The sequence below is a fragment of the Trifolium pratense genome, linkage group LG7, assembly GCF_020283565.1.
Source record: "Trifolium pratense cultivar HEN17-A07 linkage group LG7, ARS_RC_1.1, whole genome shotgun sequence".
In the NCBI taxonomy this organism is placed as follows: domain Eukaryota; kingdom Viridiplantae; phylum Streptophyta; class Magnoliopsida; order Fabales; family Fabaceae; genus Trifolium; species Trifolium pratense.
Window position 1 is genome coordinate 51589881 of NC_060065.1, and position 18878 is coordinate 51608758.

Consider the following 18878-nt stretch of genomic DNA (forward strand, 5'->3'; position numbering starts at 1 on the left):
TTGTACATCTTCCATCCTTTGCCAAAATCATCATCTAAAGTAGATTTGTCCAAAACTATTTTATTTTAAGATCTAGAACTATTGAAATAGAAACACATAAAAAAGGGAATTTTTGGCAGAGAAATCAAAAGAGGAATAGGAGAATATGCACATCTTGCGTAGAGAGTGAGAGACGGCCGCCGGAGAGAGATGGGTCGCCGGGAGTGAGATGGTTGCCGGTGACAGATGGCAACAAAGGAGAAGGAGGAACCGTTCTGTGTTTTGGTGTGGAGAAAGAAGGATTGGATTACATACAGTGAGTCATTTAAGTCATATTTTAATCTAAGCCCTTCATTTTTAATCCAACGACTCCTATTCATTCTCATCATTCTCATATAACTTTGTCATTCTCATATGATACATCCTCATATATATATATCGGGGGGGAGAGATCAAATTACACCCGTATAACAGTTGAGTAATGTTACACCGCTCAATAACGCTTTAATGAATACAAATTTTACAAAATTCACTGTTAGATTGAAAGTTTATGTGTTATAGATCATCTATATTAAGTTTTATAAAAATCTAAAATCGTTTGATATGTTATTGAGGAAGATCAAGATTGACGGTATTTAATAAAAACACATAAACCGTTAATCTTGATTGATCTCAATAACATATCAAACAATTTTAAATTTTTGTAAACCTTAACATGGATAATCTATATGATATAAACTGTCAATCTAACAGAAGATTTTGTAAAATTTGTATTCGTTAAAGCGTTATTGAGCGATGTAACATCACTCAACTGTTACACTGGTGTAATTTAATCCCTCCTCTCTCTCTCTACCATCTTATAAAAAAAAATAAAGCAACATTCCACCACATTAATTTAAATTAATAAATCAAATGATGTAACTGAATAAGGAGGAAGTTCAACATTCATGTCCTTGTTTGCATTCGCAAGAGAAGATCGTTGAGGCACAATCTTCATTGGCTCCGAGAAGGAATTCTCGTCCATTTTATTTGAGGATGTAAGTACCACCATTGAAGAACCAGTTGGTTGCACATTTGTTTGTAAGCCGTTTATTGACATCCCTAAGCTCTCAGTGGTGTTACCAAAATTTACTACTTTTACTCTTATATAATTGTGTCCATCTTTACAATTTTTATACTGAATGGCGGATGCAACAATTGAGGTAGATGAACTTTGGAGAGTTGAATTAAGAAAGGTTGCTCCACTAGATTCAATAAAGAGTTGTTGTAGCCAATAACTCGGAGTTCCATAACTTTGATGAGAGTTAAAAAAAATTGCATCTGGTATCCACCCATTGTCATTTACGTTGGAAAGGAGGGGTGCATATGAAACTAGGCTTACTGCATCACTATTTTTTTCAATTCCAATAAGGAATGAAGCTTCAGCCACGGCTGCATACAAACTTCCATGACCAGCATCTTCCCTCCAAACAGCATACTCACTAACAAATGCCTTTGGACCAGATCGCGGTGACTTATCAAACTTGGTATACTTGGAAAACATGTCGTTAGAACTTGTATAAATATGGTAATCATAGATATCTGCTGGGTGCTTTAGTGGAAGATCAGATGCATCACAGTTTGAGATCATTTGAATATCAGGATAAGTATGCCTTATAGCATCATAGAATATTTTATAATTTTCTTCATAGTATAATTTACCACAATCTTCATTTCCGATAGCAACATATCTCAAATTAAATGGTTGAGGATGTCCCATGGAAGCTCTAAGAGAACCCCATCGTGACGTGGCAGAACCTCTAGCAAACTCAATACCTTCTAGAGCTTCTTGCACAAATGGCTGAATTGAAGAAGGACCAACTTCATCATGGTGGCTAAGACCGTTATTAAACACCCATATAGGTAACGCACCAAGATCTTCTGACAATTGTAGACCCTCAAAATAACCAAGTCCATCATCACTCCAATAATGCCAAATGTCATTTAAGTGACCAGGTCTCTCTTCCCATGGTCCAACTGTATCTTTCCACCTAAAAGCATTTTTTATAAAATCTCCTTCAACATAACAACCACCAGGAAACCTGAAAAATTTTGGTTTCAAATCTGCCACCATTTTAAAAAGATCATTTCGAAAACCATGACCATTATGTGTATCCAAAGGCATAGCTGACACTTGATCTAACCATATTACCCCTTTATTTTTTGTTGTTATATGTAGACTTGAATTATGATTCGAACCTTTAGCCTTAATTGTTCTCTCCATCCTACTCCATTGTGTAACATTAAGTCCATGAGCCATTATTTTTTTTGAACCTAATTTTGCACCATCGTCTGATCCGATAAATGAAACTTGTAAATCAATTGGACCAAGTGATCTAACATAGAAGACTACTTTATACGTTTTCCCTTCTTCGATGTTCATTCCCCAATAACCAGGATTGGAGATACCAACACCAGCTTGTGGACAAGATTTGCCTTGACAAAGAATATCCATGCGTAATGCAACCTTATTACGTTCAAAACAAGAAGAACGATCAGTCGATACAACAATTGATGATTGATTCTCTCCAATAATTTTCCACGGATAAATGGAACCATCGGAGCTAGCTCCTGCTTCAAAACCTCTATTACTCACAAGTTCAGCCCATATTCCCCCAGCTCCTGCATGATTAATCTCCTCATAAAATACTCCAAACAATGTATCTGGAATATGCCTTCCAGAACTTGCATCAATCGCTAGTTTTGATACGATGCAACTAGCATTAACATTAGCATTAGCATCAGCGTGACATTCAGAAATCAGCAAACACACAATAAAAAAAACACTAAAAGAATGTAACAAATTCATTGTTTCAGGATGTCAATAATTTGTCGTGGAGTTGGCTTAAATAAAATGTCCAATATATTTTTATTTTTTTTAATCATGGAATATTTTAGTTTTTTTTTTTATTTTTTTATTTTTATGAATGGTGTACCTATCTTCTCGGGTGTTTAGGAGTAATAGTTTTGTATTGCTTTGTATGGATGTTGTAATTCCTTTGACTTTTGAATGGTTTGATATTAACTCTAGTAGTTTTCCGTTCAAAACAATTAACTGTTGTAATTTTATATTTGTGACACACTTGTACGGTAAGTAGATTTTTGGTGAATAATATAATTTTTTTGGTGTTTTAAAATTAAAAAAATATTATGCTCTAAGTAGAACAATTTAAAATTTTCACCAAAAGAAAAAACAATTTAAAATTAAAATTCTGATACACACAATGATTAAAGTGGTACGAGTTTACCAACAATGAACTGGTCCAAATTATAAGAGTCTTGGTTCCATTAAGCATGTGATCAGAGATTCAATAGTAGTTCATGTGTATGGAGAAATTTTGATTGAAATGAGAGAACCCACCTTGTATATCCATAGATTCTCTGACGGAGATTAGTAATCGCTAATGGCGATGGAAACTTCGTACCAATATTATGGTAAACAAAAAAAAATGGTACGCAGTTTTTTTAACTTTATACCTCAAAGTCCATACAGAGCAAAAAACTCTGATTTAAATGGGCCCCCGTAAGTGGAAAGTGGGATTGGTCCCCTTAGATTAGTCGGTCACCAAGTTTTTTTAAAAAAAAAACAAAACTTTATACCTCAAAGTTATAAGCTCTTACTATTGAGCTAATATTTGTAGCGTAAAATAAAATTTACCTTATCTATATTTGTATTGTAAATTCATTTCACTTTAAATATTTACTTATAATTTCTTCATAAATATTTTATAAAATGGTTACCCATGTGTCTTATATTTTATATACTATATCACAATAATATTGATTTTTTTTTACCATAAAAATGTTATGCGTTATTTCTATAAAGGTGACAATTCACACTACAAAAAAAACTGCAAATTAGTGACGGAAATTTGAGAGGGAATCAAATCTCTCACTAATAGTGATGAAATTAGTGGCAAAGTATTGTAATTTTACATCAGTGAGGAAATCTGTGGCGGATAAGTCCGTCACAACATATCCATCACAAACACATGACATTAATTTTGTGAGGAAATATTCCCTAACAAACAATATTTATGAAAATTATGTCAAAAAAAAATATATGTCTTATGTTATGGTGAGTTTGTTAATAAAAGATTTTTGCTGCTAAAAAAAATTGTGTCTTATGATGTTATGGTGAGTTTATTAATAAAAGATTTTTGTTGCTACTAAAAAAAATCAAGGGTATTATTGGTATTATGAAAAGTCCACACCAAAACTCATGTATCTATTACTAATATATTAAAACCGATTACCACAAAAGTTACTAATTTATTCTTTAGAATATAGATCATAGAGTATAGTGTCTTTCACACCTTGCTTGTACCCCAAGAAAATACATTTTTTACTCCTATGTTCAAGTTTTGTTCTGTTTGCTTGTAAAGTAGAAGCATAAGCAAGAGAACCAAAGATTTTTAAAGTGTTCATATCAGGTGAATGATTATGCAAAAGTTCATAAGGTGATTTGTTTTGTAAAAGAGGAGAAGGTATTCTATTTATGATGTAAGTGGCATGAATGACAGCATAGGACCAAAAACTTTAGGCAAATATGGTAGAGTAAGGCTCTGCCAACATTGAGTATATATATGCTGGTGTTTCCTTTCTACCCTTCCATTTTGCTGAGGTGTCTCTACACAACTAGTTTGAAGCATTACACCTTTTGACTGATAAAAATTTGGTATTAAAAATTCAGGACTATTATCAGTTCGAACAATCTTTACTTTGCATTCATTTTGAGTTTCAATCAAGTTTATGAAATTTATAACACTTTGTCTTCAGCTTTAGTTTTCATTAAAGTAACCCATGTAAATCTACTAAAATCATCTACTGCAGTTAAGAAATAAGTATAACCATGAACATATTTAATAGAAAGAGGACCCCAAATGTCAAAATGAATCAATTCATAAGGTTTGGAAGCTTTATTAGGACAAGTGGCCTAATCTAAAATGCCATAGAGCTTTATTAGGAATGTTGAAAATAGCAGGTTCATTGTTGGATATAGCAGAAACATAAACTGGCTTGAACTTGTGATTGAGGTAATACAATCCATCTACAACTTCAGCAGAACCAATCGTCTTCCAAGTTCCGTGCTCCTGAATTACACATTGCATACTATTGAAAATAACTGAGTAATTTGAAAACTGGCTCAAACTAGAAACAAACAGCCAATTAACTGAAAATTCTGGTATGCATAACACATTGTGCAACACAAAATTATTAGTGAATTTCACTAGACCACTATGTTTAGTATAAACAGAAGTACCATTAGGCAACCTAACACTAATAGGATTGATTTCATTATATGAATGAAACCAAGTGAGTGGTGTGCAAATATGGTGACTAGCACCTGAATCAATGATCCACGTACTTGGAGTTCATGAACATGTTTAATATTTTTTGGTATTAACTCTCTGGTTTTCAAGGAAATGAGACTCCGGTAGTTCAGAGTTCGGCTGCAAGTAATTAAGTAAACTCAAGTTAATAATTGTTTTCATCATAAATCAAATTTGAATTCTTCCGAACGATTCGTTTTAAGGGAAACTCATTAAACAATCGAGCCCAATTTCTTGGTGTTTAATTTGTTGTACTTTAATTGTAATATTGTCCTTTATGTAACGTTGTTGATGCATGAATAAAAACCTCTATGCATGGGTGGTTGTGGAGAAATTGAATCTTTATAATATCTTTTCTTGATTGTTCGTTCTCTGGTTAATTAGGAATATCTTGTGTTCTACCACACAATCATGTTATAGCTGTACAAAAATAAAAGGATAGGTAAGGTGCGCTGCAACTTAATATGTGAGTGATAGTATAGTGTCAAAATTATGCAGGAGAATTATAAATGGAGTACATCATCACACATATTTTGAACCTCTCAACACCGAGGGAAGCAGATGAGGGCGATGGCCCTAGACCCCTTTAAATTAGGGTCCCGAAATAATTTTTTAGGGGTATATTAATATTATATATGTCAAAATAAATAAAATGAATATGAGTCCGTTTGAAATACTTATTTTTGAGCTTATGCAAAATAACTTATATAAATAAATAATTTTTTTATGTATTATTATAAATTTGTCAAGATAGATTATGAAAAAATAGCTTATAAAAATACAATTTTTGTTAGTTGGAACTTATAAATTAACATAATAAAAACTTATTTATTTGCATAAGTTGTTTTGTATAATCTCAAAAATAAGTTATTCCAAACAGACCCTAAATACCAAAAAATTTAATGGTTACAAATAATATGCCTAAATAGATTTTGAAGATTTTTAATTCAAATATATTTTAAATTTCTATTTACAATAATGCATCGTTAGGAATAATTATTTATATTTTAAAAGTGGAGGGTGTAATGTTGTACTTTGAGAAATATAGAAATGAAGATTTTTCATCTAGCATGAATATATATTGTCAAAAGTCTTGCATTTGATATATAGTTATAGAGTCGACACTTCCAACAAAGCATTGTAGCATTAGAAAAAGTCAATGTGACGAAAATGATAATGATGAGGAATACAATCACCCGAAAATGATAATGAGTCAATTATTTTTTTGTGCTTGTTGACATGACACTAATTTCATTAAAAAAAATAGATTTTAACAGTTGAATTCAATGTTTTTTAAGAATTCAAATTAAGCTCAAATTATAAGTTTGGCCATAGGCCATCATAGAAACGAGTCTGCTCTCAAAAGCCATAAACAATTAAAAAAAAATGCAAAACTCACCTACCTAACAGAGAGAATAACAAAAAGATGTTATAGGCTAAGATCAAGAATTAGATTATCTCAAAGATAAAAATAATAACAATAATTTATATGTAATAGAAATATATACATTTCTTGAATCTAGAAATGTAGAGGTTTACGGTTTGATTCCGCCAATGCTCTTGAAGGGAAGTAAATGTGTTTTTACGTAATTGTTTTTTCAGTCCTAATGTTTTTCCTTTCTTAAATTGGGGCATCATCTCCTCACCTAAATTTCATATTTAAAAAATATATACATTTCTCTTATTCTAACAAAAAATAAAACAATATTTCACCATAACATTTAAAATAATAGATCTAACGATGTAACTGAATAAGGAGAAAGTTTAACATTCATGCCATTGCTTGCATCCCCAAATACAGATCTTCGAGGCACAATCTTCATTGGTTCTGAGAAGGAATTCTCATCCATTATATTGGAGGACGTAAGCACCACCATTGATGAAGCAGATGGTTGCAAATTTGTATTTAAGCCGTCCATTAAGTTTTCGATGTCTTTTCCAAAGTTTACTATTGATGAAGCAGATCGTTGTACATTTGTATTTGAACCGTTTATTGAAATTTCTAAGTTCTCAATGTCTTTTCCAAAGTTTACCACCTTTACTCTTAGATAATTTTTCCCATCTTGAGAATTTTTATACTTAATTGTTGATGCAACAATTGCAGGAGAAGAAGTTTGGAGAGTTGAATTAAGTAAGGTTGCTCCACTAGATTCTGTAAAGAGTCGTTGGACCCAATAACTTGGAGTTCCATAACTCTGATAAGAGTTAAAAACAATTGCATCTGGTATCCACCCTCTATCGTTTGTGTTTAAAAGGAGGGGTGCATATGAAACCATACTAACTACATCACTATTCCTTTCAATTCCAATAAGGAATGCAGCTTCAGCAACAGCTGCATAAAGACTTCCAACACCTGCATCTTCCTTCCAAACAGCATACTCACTAACAAATGCCTTTGGACCGGATCGTGGTGACTTATCGAACTTGGTATGCTTGGAAAACATGTCTTGAGAATTTGTATAAATATGGTAATCATAGATATCTGCAGGATGGTTTAGTGGTACATCAGAACCGTCACAGTTTGATATCATCTGAATATCAGGATAAGTACGTCGTATAACTTCATAGAATTTCATATAATTCCCTTCATAATACTTTTTACCACAATCTTCATTTCCAATAGCAACAAATCTCAAATTAAATGGTTCAGGATGTCCCATGGAAGCTCTAAGAGAACCCCATCGTGATGTGGCAGGACCTCTAGCAAACTCAATGCCATCTAGAGCTTCATCCACAAATGGTTGAATTAAATCAGTACTAACTTCATCGTGATGGCTAAAACCATTATTGAACACCCATACAGGTAATGCACCAAGATCCTCTGCTAGTTGAAGACCCTCAAAATAACCAAGTCCATCGTCACTCCAATAATGCCAAATGTCGTCTAAGTGACCAGCTCTCTCTTCCCATGGCCCAACTGAATCTTTCCACCTAAAAGCATTTTTTATATAATCTCCTTCGACATAACAACCACCAGGGAATCTTAAAAATTTTGGTTTCAAATCTGCCACCATTTTAAAAAGATCACTTCGGAAACCATGACCTTTATATGTATCCAAAGGCATAGCTGACACTTGATCTAACCATAATACCCCTTTATTTGTTGTTGTTATTTGTAGACTAGAATTATGATTTGTGCCTGTAGCTTTAATAATTCTCTCCATCCTACTCCATTTTGTAACATTAAGTCCATCGACGTTTACGTTCGTTGAACCCAATTTTACACCATCGTCTGTTCCGACAAATGACACTTCTAAATCAATTGGACCAAGTGCTCTAACATAGAAAACTACTTTGTAGCTTTTCCCTTGTTCAACATTCATGCCCCAATAACCAGGATTGGAAATACCAACACCACCACTTGGACAAGATGTTCCTTGACATAGAATATCCATGCGTAATGCAATTTTATTACGCTCAAAACAAGAGGAAAGATCAGTTGATACAGTAATGGATGATTGATTCTCTCCAATAATTTTCCATGGATAAATGGGGGGAAGATTGGCAGCAACTCCTCCTTCAAAGCCTCTATTATTCACAAGTTCTGCCCATAATCCCCCAGCTCCTGCATGATTAATCTCCTCATAAAATACTCCAAACAATGTATCTGGAATATTTCTTCCAGAACCTGCATCAATCACTAACTTTGATATGTTCTGGCTAGCATTGGGATTAGCATTAATATCAGCATAGCACTCAGAAATGACCAAACACACAATCAAAGAGAAAAGTAAACCGCTAAAGGAATGTGAGAAATACATAATGTTTTAGGATGCAAATAATTTTTCATGGAGTTAGCTCGTATTTAATGTTAAAGATTTCTGTTTTTATTTTTATCAATGGTGTACCTATCCTCTCGGGTGTCGTGTCGTACATGTTTTGACTTTTTTATGGGTTGATATTAACCCATGTATTTTTCTATTTGTAACACACCTTGTACGGTAAATAGCTTTTTAGTTAATATTTTTATTTGTGTTTTCAAAAATTAATTCTTATGTACATTTTTTTTTTGACGGAAAATTCTTATGTACATAGTAGAACAATTTTATATGAAAATTATGATAAGCAATGAATTGAAAAGGACACAAAAAAAATGTTTTTAGGAAATTTGAAAATAGACTTGAATAAAAATACAATTCTTTTTTTATATTGATTACAGTGACACAATGATTTTGAACTATGTATCTTGAAGTTACAAGATTATGTTCTTTACCACTCAGCTAACACCTCATGTTTAAAATTGTTTCTGACTGCCTAAAGATCCATAAAACTAATGGTGCATTCACGTCTTAAGTCCAAAAACCCTTCTGTCATCCTTATTAAAGTGCATTATCCTCATAGAGCTTCACTCACAATGGATAAATGATCTCTCAACGGGCTCACCATATCCTTACGCTACTCTATCTATAACGGATAAATGACCCTGCTACAAAATATTAATGACTTATTCCACTCACACAATCTTCCTCCTCCATGCAAAGAATTGGAAACCAAACATACCACTACTGGTATTCAGTTTCACCGACGTGAAAAACTCTTATTTCACTACGGGTATTTGGTAAAACCGACGTGGAATCCCCATAATTTTAAATAAAAGTTACTGAAAAAATTAGGATACCACGTCGGGTATTGAACGACCCGACGTGGAAAGTCCAGACTTACAACGACGACTGTATTTACGACGGGTCACCACCCGACGTGGAAAGTCAATTTCGCCAGTAGTTAAAACTCTTTCTGTACTAGTGAAACCTGTAATACCCCAGTTTTCTTCAAATGTCTATTTTAGTAAAACTTTTAAATTTATTATTTATTCAATAACTTATCTTATGTGTATAGTTTTATTTTCAATTATTTATTATTGTCTTATTTTAATTATTTATTTTATTAAGAATTATCCGGATAATTTAGTAATACTGTGAACAACTACGACAAATATTGTGGTTTTTTTCTTTGTTGACGGGACAAATATTGTGGTTGTTACTAGCTATCATATCATTTTATAGTTAAGTGGGTGTAGAACAATGCAAATTGTATAAGATGTGTGGATAGGCAATGATATATTATGATGATGCTATATATAACAACAATCTATCTCAAATTTCTTAAGTACAATTTAGCCATAGCGATTCTTTACACTTATGTTGCCTTCATAATCATCACTTCTCTTATTTGTACGGTACAATTTTCAGTCTAAAAGAAACGTTAAGTGTTCGATAGTGCAATTGACCGTGGAATATTTAAAATCAATGTCGGGAAAGAAAACATCGCATGCAATCAATTGAGTAATTATACACTCTGCCACAAAAAGCATTACAAAGAAAATGTGTGAAAAATGTATGTTGAAGAATTTCAATGAATATCAATATGTTGCTTAATGAACATTCAATTTCTATATCTCCCCTTTCCCATCCTTTCATTTTTTGTTCTCATTTTTTCAATTAAGTTGTTTTCACATTGACTTATATGTCTCTGTCCAACTTAATTTGTTGTTTTCCAAAAGACAACTATTCATAAAAAATCTAAAATATCATCTTTTACACAATTTAATACAATACAAATTCGGATATCACACAGGCGGGCACGGAACGTGCCCGTCTAGCCGCTAGTAATAATAAAAGGGATGACATGACTATTTTTATTACATTTCTGTGCTATTTTAATATAGGCTTAATTAGTAAAATGACCCCTTAAAGATATTTTTGATTTCATATTGGTCCCTTAAAGAAAAAAATATCCAAATAGGTCCCTTAAAGAAAATAAAGTCCGAATAGGTCCCTTAAAGACATATCCGTTAATCAGTTTGGTCCTATTTAAACCTCTTTTTAGGGACCAAACTGATTAACAGAGATGTCTTTAAGGGACCTATTCAGACTTTTTTTTCTTTAAGGGACCTATTTGGACATTTTTTTCTTTAAGGGACCAATCTGAAACCAAAAATATCTTTAAGGGACCATTTTATTAATTAAGCCTTTAATATATTATAAGTTATGTGTGTGGTTGATTGTAAATTTAGTTCCACGATTTTGTTTGTGGTTGATCCTGAATTTGAGTATTCTGTTGGTTTTTGATAATATGATTAATTGGTGTAGTTTGAAAGAAAGCCTTACTTTTGATTTGATTTGGTGAAAGCCTTAAGTTTAAAAAGTTTCAAATTAGTCATTAATTTTAGTCAAATTTCCGTTTAAATCGTCCATGTAACTAATAAATTTTCATACGAAGACAACTTAGGAGGGTGTCATGTGGAAGTTTTAGACGAAATCAACTCAAAATTTAACATAAAGATAGACAAAATTAACTCAAAATATAATAAAAAGAATGAATGTAAAGGATCAAATAGAAACTTTTAAAACATAGAGGACCAACGTAAAACTAAAATAAAGATAAGAGACTAAATAATAAATATGCAATTAAGCCTTATTATTATTATTATTATTATTATTATTTGTGCAATCCTTCTTAAATTCTTCCAAAATTTATCAAGAATATAAAAGTGATAATGCATATTAATCATGGTAATAAAAACCGAACCGGACCGGCCGGTTTAACCGATTGGACCGTGAACCGCACATGCATCCGGTCCGACTTAGCCTGGAAATTGCTCATGCACAAAATCAGAAGATAAACTCGTAAATCGGTTGGAAACCGGGAAAACCGGGGTAAAACCGGCGGTTCACGCAGTTTACCGGGTTGGTCTGTTTTTCTTAAATAAAAAAAAAAGAAAAAAAAAAGAATTTTTGAGTATGAGAAGAAGGAAGGAGTGAAGAGAAATTATATTTTTGGTGATCTTCAAAAAAACAACTCATTTGTATTGCATCCTGATCTTTGCTAATTAAAACATGAGGGAAAATGTAGTGTGGGTGACTATGATTCATGATTGTTTGTAAACGGAGGAAGAAGAGATGAGTAATAGAGTTTGAGTTTAACGGATAAAGAAAAAAGAATAAGCTACATAGGGGTGGCGGCTGAAAGAATATAAAGTAGGATTTTCTTTTAGAGTTGTGTTATTTGTACAACTACTCCCTCCGTCCAAAAATATAAGCAAAAGTTGGTCAACAAAAGTAGATGTATTTGGTCCAAATCTTTAACCAAATACATCAAGTTTATTTGACCCACTTTTGCTTATATTTTGAGACGGAGGGAGTATTTTGCAACAACTTTTTGTTCCTTCTTCATCTAATACAAAAAACAATAAAGTGAAAGAGAATGAGAAAGAGTGAAAATATAATGTGAGTATGAAATATTGTCCAAAATTAGTTGTACAATTAACATTTCTCTTCCTTTTACTCTACTAAAATTTTGAACGGTGGGTAGGGCTTTTGTAGATGGGCCCAAGATCTATTTTATGGGGTGTCTACTATCTACTATAGTAATTAACTTCACATTATAGTTCTTTTGCTTTTATTTTTGACAAAAAAGAACATAAGTAAAATATAATAATCAACATAAAATGTGATGAATAATTTTTTTAAAAAAACAATGGTAATTATTATTTTAATATATATATATATATATATATAATAAAAAACGGTTCCACCCGATTGAACCTCGGTCCGACCTATTAAACATTGAACCCATAAGCACGCCGGTTTAATGTCCGGTCCGGTTCTGATTACCTTGATATTAACTAAACGGTTTTTTCAATAAAAATATATGTGCTAGCTAGAAATATACAAGATCAAGAATTAGATTCTCAAAGATGATGATGATGATATTAAATAATAATAATAATAATAATAATAATAATAATAATAATTTATATACAGATGTAATAGAAATATATACATTTCTTGAATCTAGACATATAGAGGTTTTCGTTTTGAGTCCACCCGTGCTCTTCAAGGAAATTAAATGTATTTTTTGTAATTGTTTTTTTAGCCCTAAGATTTTTCCTTCTTTATTAGATTCGGGCTTCATCTCCTCACCTAAATTTCATCTACAAAAAATATATGCATTTCTCTTATTCTATCAAAAAATAAAGCAATATTTCACCTTAACATTTTAAAATAATAGATCCAATGATGTAACCGAATAAGGAGAAAGTTTAACATTCATGTCCTTGCTTGCATTCCCGAATATTGTTCTTCGAGGCACAATCTTCATTGGCTCTGAGAAGGAATTTTCATCCATTATATTGGAGGATGTAAGCACCACCATTGATGAAGCAGATGGTTGCCCATTTGTATTTAAGCCGTTTATTGAAATTCCTAAATTCTCAATGTCTTTTCCAAAGTTTACCACCTTTACTCTTAGATAATTTTTCCCATCTTGAGAATTTTTATACTTAATTGTTGATGCAACAATTGCAGGAGAAGAAGTTTCGAGAGTTGAATTAAGTAAGGTTGCTCCACTAGATTCAGTAAAGAGTCGTTGAACCCAATAACTTGGAGTTCCATAACTCTGATAAGAGTTAAAAACAATTGCATCTGGTATCCACCCTCTATCGTTTGTGTTTAAAAGGAGGGGTGCATAGGAAACCATACTAACTACATCACTATTCCTTTCAATTCCAATAAGGAATGCTGCTTCAGCAACAGCTGCATAAAGACTTCCAACACCTGCATCTTCCTTCCAAACAGCATACTCACTAACAAATGCCTTTGGACCGGATCGTGGTGACTTATCGAACTTGGTATGCTTGGAAAACATGTCTTGAGAATTTGTATAAATATGGTAATCATAGATATCTGCAGGATGGTTTAGTGGTACATCAGAACCGTCACAGTTTGATATCATCTGAATATCAGGATAAGTACGTCGTATAACTTCATAGAATTTCATATAATTCCCTTCATAGTACTTTTTACCACAATCTTCATTTCCAATAGCAACAAATCTCAAATTAAATGGTTCAGGATGTCCCATGGAAGCTCTAAGAGAACCCCATCGTGATGTGGCAGGACCTCTAGCAAACTCAATGCCATCTAGAGCTTCATCCACAAATGGTTGAATTGCATCAGTACTAACTTCATCGTGATGGCTAAAACCATTATTGAACACCCATACAGGTAATGCACCAAGATCCTCTGCTAGTTGAAGACCCTCAAAATAACCAAGTCCATCGTCACTCCAATAATGCCAAATATCGTCTAAGTGACCAGCTCTCTCTTCCCATGGCCCAACTGAATCTTTCCACCTAAAAGCATTTTTTATATAATCTCCCTCGACATAACAACCACCGGGGAATCTTAAAAATTTTGGTTTCAAATCTGCCACCATTTTAAAAAGATCACTTCGGAAACCATGACCTTTATATGTATCCAAAGGCATAGCTGACACTTGATCTAACCATAATACTCCTTTATTTGTTGTTGTTATTTGTAGACTAGAATTATGATTTGTACCTGTAGCTTTAATAATTCTCTCCATCCTACTCCATTTTGTAACATTAAGTCCATCGACGTTTACGTTCGTTGAACCCAATTTTATACCATCGTTTGTTCCGACAAATGACACTTCTAAATCAATTGGACCAAGTGCTCTAACAAAGAAAACTACTTTGTAGTTTTTCCCTTGTTCAACATTCATGCCCCAATAACCAGGATTGGAAATACCAACACCACCACTTGGACAAGATATTCCTTGACATAGAATATCCATGCGTAATGCAATTTTATTACGCTCAAAACAAGAGGAAAGATCAGTTGATACGGTAATAGATGATTGATTCTCTCCAATAATTTTCCATGGATAAATGGGAGGAAGATTGGCAGGAACTCCTCCTTCAAAGCCTCTATTATTCACAAGTTCTGCCCATAATCCCCCAGCTCCTGCATGATTAATCTCCTCATAAAATACTCCAAACAATGTATCTGGAATATTTCTTCCAGAACCTGCATCAATCACTAACTTTGATATGTTCTGGCTAGCATTGGGATTAGCATTAGTATCAGCATAGCACTCAGAAATGACCAAACACACAATCAAAGAGAAAAGTAAACCGCTAAAGGAATGTGAGAAATACATAATGTTTTAGGATGCAAATAATTTTTCATGGAGTTAGCTCGTATTTAATGTTAAAGATTTCTGCTTTTATTTTTATCAATGGTGTACCTATCCTCTCGCGTGCTCAGGAATTTGAGATTCTTGATTGTTGCATCTTGTTTGGGTGTAGTGTTGTAATTACTTTGACTTTTGTATGGGATGATATTAATTCATGTATTTTTCTATTTGTGACACACCTTGTATGGTAAATAGTTTTTTAGTGAAATATTTATTTTTGTTTTAATTTTTCCAAACAAATTACAGGGAATAGAAGATTTTTTTCCAAACCCAAATCTGCTATCATTACGGTGACCAAAAACACATTTTTCCATACAATTTATCTTAACTATGCATAAAATAATTTATGTGCTTTTGAAGAGAAAATTTTTTTTGGTTGAAGAACTTATGTATTTTGTAGGTTAAAAAAAGGTGAGAAGAGTTCTTGTCGCGAATAATCGATCAAGAACCATTTGTAGCCCAAGCAAAAAACCCCAAAGCTCAGCTATATGTATGTAAGAGCATTTCCACGCCAATACCTTTGGAAAATCTACCAAGTCGTTCTCCATCATTTCCACGAATTAAGGCCTCTGTCTCAGTGCCAATTTTTGCATTCTGTTTATTTTATTTTATTTTTTAAAAAAAGAATCAACTTTCTTAAGCTTATTCCAAAAAAACATATGTTCTTAAGCCACATTTTTCTAAAATTTTAAATTTTCATATTAATTTTGTTGTCCTATTTTGTAAGATTTTTTTTAAGATACATTAATTAAAATTGCACAAAAATATTCCTAATTACATAAAGAAAAATAAAATATCATCATTTCACTCTTTTAATAAGTAAAGGGTAATTTTTAAAATAGAATATGCATTATTGACAAGTTTAACTCAAAAATTATTTTTCTTAATTGATATGTTTTTGTTAAAGAGGTCTTATATTTTGATATAGAAGTAGTATATGTAGTTCACGTTTTCTTAGAATTGAATATCGAGTATAACTTAACCCTACAAAACCGGCTTTTAAGGTAGTGACCCAATTTTAAAATGATATCAAAGTTTCTCCAAGATCCATTAAGTCATCCACCATTTATATCCACACACCGAACTCAATAGTGTTGGACGTAGGTAGAGCTGTCAAAAAGGGTCGGGGCTATCGGGCCGGCCCATTAGCCCTATCGTTTTACATGTGTCGGGTTTCATAAAAACTGGGTCGAGCCTTATCGGGCCGGACCTTATCGGGTCAGGCTTTTTCATGGGCCGTCATGGGCCGGCCCATTAGCCCTATCCTATTACATATGTCGGGCTTCATAAAACCTGGGTCGAGCCTTATCGGGCCGGACCTTATCGGGTCAGGCTTTTTCATGGGCCGGTCCGCAGGCTTTTGGGTCGGGCCTTTAAAGAATTAAAAAAATATTTAAATTTTTTTTATAATCTTTTTATTGTTATATTTTGGTCCTATTATTTTTATGCATAAATTCATATATAATTTTTTTTTATTTTTTTTTGTTGTTTTATTGTTATTATTTGTGTTTTGTTCCTATCTATAATCTGTTTTATTCCTATTTTTAAGTATATCATCTTTTTATTTTTTTATTTTTTTTTTGTGTAATTACAACAAAGGATATAAAACTTGGAATATGGTTATTTTAAGTCTATCATCTTTTTATTGTATTTATTTTATATTCTTTCTATATTTTTATTTTTTTTTTACTTAAATTACAATGGATGAATGAAAGATATAAAACTTGAAAAAAAAATTGGGTAGTAATAATATGACAAAAAACTTATTGGATTAGAATGAGATTATTTGTTAGAGATTTGTTTGTTTGTTTGATGAGGATAAAGAGGAAGAAATTGTTGTTTGAGAGATTATGTGAGAAACTATAGGGATACGAATTACCTTCTTGAAGATTTAGTTGAGAAATATAACATAAATTTAGTAGAATATTTTTTTTTCAAAAAAAAAATACTATGAAAATTAGTGGGTCGGCCCATCGGGCCATGTAGACTTTTGCTTATCGGGCCGGGCTAAGCCGGTCGGGCCATGAAGTTAACGGGTCGGGCTGGGCCGGACCCTTTATTTGACCGGGCCCCTCCAGGCCGGACCGGGCCGGCCCCTTTAACAGTTCTAAACGTAGGCAATCCTCGTCTTACAAGCCGGTTTAATTCCACCCATTCAATGAGATTATTGCCATAGAAAATTTGCCTCATGCTTAGGATCCAAATTCAACCACCAAGCATGTGCTTAATTGAGAGCAATCTCTCAATACATGCAATAGTGTTTGAGTTTCTTTTCTACAATGATTACAATCAAGTCAAATGCATAACTTTACACCACAAAGAATTTTTTCCTAATCTAAGCTCCCATATCCATGCTTCATGAGACAAGCATTGTTCACAAATCACAACACTATAAGCTTACACCCTAATGCTAACGCTTCTTTGTTTTTGAGTGTAAGATATAAAGTTTTTCGAGTATTGTAAAATGTTCACTGATGCTATTTGAATTCGTGAAACCTTCGTGAAAATTCCTTCGGGATAAATATCTTTTTCCATTTTAAAAGTGTCATAAGGAACCTATAAAGAAAATCTTGTCTTGAAAATATAAGTGAAACAGTTATTGAAGTAAAAATACACAATTTTTTATACAAAAATTGTCTCTTTTATTTGATTGCTTCAACAATATTTTAAGGATAGGTATTAATCGTTAATTGGTTCAGTGGTGATTAGTGTCAAACTTAGTAGAAAAGGAACACGGTTCGATCCTCCACAACTGCGATCGGAAGCGGGTTGTAACCACTTGATACTAGAATTGACTACACGAGTGAATTTTAAGTTAACTATATGATCGACAGCTATTTTGGAGTCCATTTCAAATTCCACCCAAATAATTGAGCAAGCTAGGATGAAACGGAAAACCCATAATTGAGAACCCAAATAGAATCACAAGATATAAAAGTTTATAATGAATTTGCCATTTATCTAAACTGTCACACGTAAAGCTTACATAATGACCTATATATATAAATATAATATAAAAAAAAACCAACGGTATCCTCCGCGCGCAACTGCAGAGACTAATTTCCTTGGGGTAACTGACATTCATTTAAGGGGTTGACCTCTCCCAACAAATGCTTCTTCATACGCACCGACTAAGGATCGAACCTGGGACCAAATGGTTAAGAGACCCAAGTATCTACCACTTGTGTCACACTACGTTGGTTATCTAAAATATAAGTTACTAATACTTTTCAAAGAAAATATAAGTTAATTAAATAGGAATCAACAATAAATTACTTGCATTTATAGTTCTACGCAATTACATGCGGTAATAGTCTCAATCTTTGATTTGCAATCCGACTATTCAAGTTACACGATTACTTTCATGTAGTAATAGCAGAGAACCCCGTTTCATATTTGAACCTTAGGTGAGTAGTCACAAATTTGACAAAGATTCTTATAGATTTGAACCTTACGAAATATTATAGATTTTTGACAAAAATTAATCAGCATTAAAAATAGTGGTGAAAACTTCATACATATCAGATA

General features: G+C 32.7%; 3 protein-coding genes across 3 annotated transcripts; all 3 read right to left on the reverse strand.

The window, feature by feature from the left end:
• Positions 1-874: 874 nt before the first annotated feature.
• LOC123896596 (alpha-L-arabinofuranosidase 1-like) lies at positions 875-2827 on the reverse strand. The gene has a single exon (XM_045946966.1). It carries the CDS (start codon positions 2825-2827, stop codon positions 875-877), a length of 1953 nt encoding a protein of 650 aa, XP_045802922.1.
• A 4142-nt stretch (positions 2828-6969) lies between these two features.
• LOC123894716 (alpha-L-arabinofuranosidase 1-like) lies at positions 6970-9198 on the reverse strand. The gene is made up of 2 exons (XM_045944773.1): positions 7339-9198; positions 6970-7284 (listed from the first exon to the last, which is right to left on the reverse strand). The coding sequence occupies exons 1-2, from the start codon at positions 9110-9112 to the stop codon at positions 7073-7075; spliced, it is 1986 nt and encodes a 661-aa protein (XP_045800729.1). The 5' UTR covers positions 9113-9198; the 3' UTR covers positions 6970-7072.
• Positions 9199-13349: 4151 nt separating this feature from the next.
• Positions 13350-15346, reverse strand: LOC123896597 (alpha-L-arabinofuranosidase 1-like). Its single transcript, XM_045946968.1, has one exon. It carries the CDS (start codon positions 15312-15314, stop codon positions 13350-13352), a length of 1965 nt encoding a protein of 654 aa, XP_045802924.1. The 5' UTR covers positions 15315-15346.
• Between the last annotated feature and the right edge of the window lie 3532 nt (positions 15347-18878).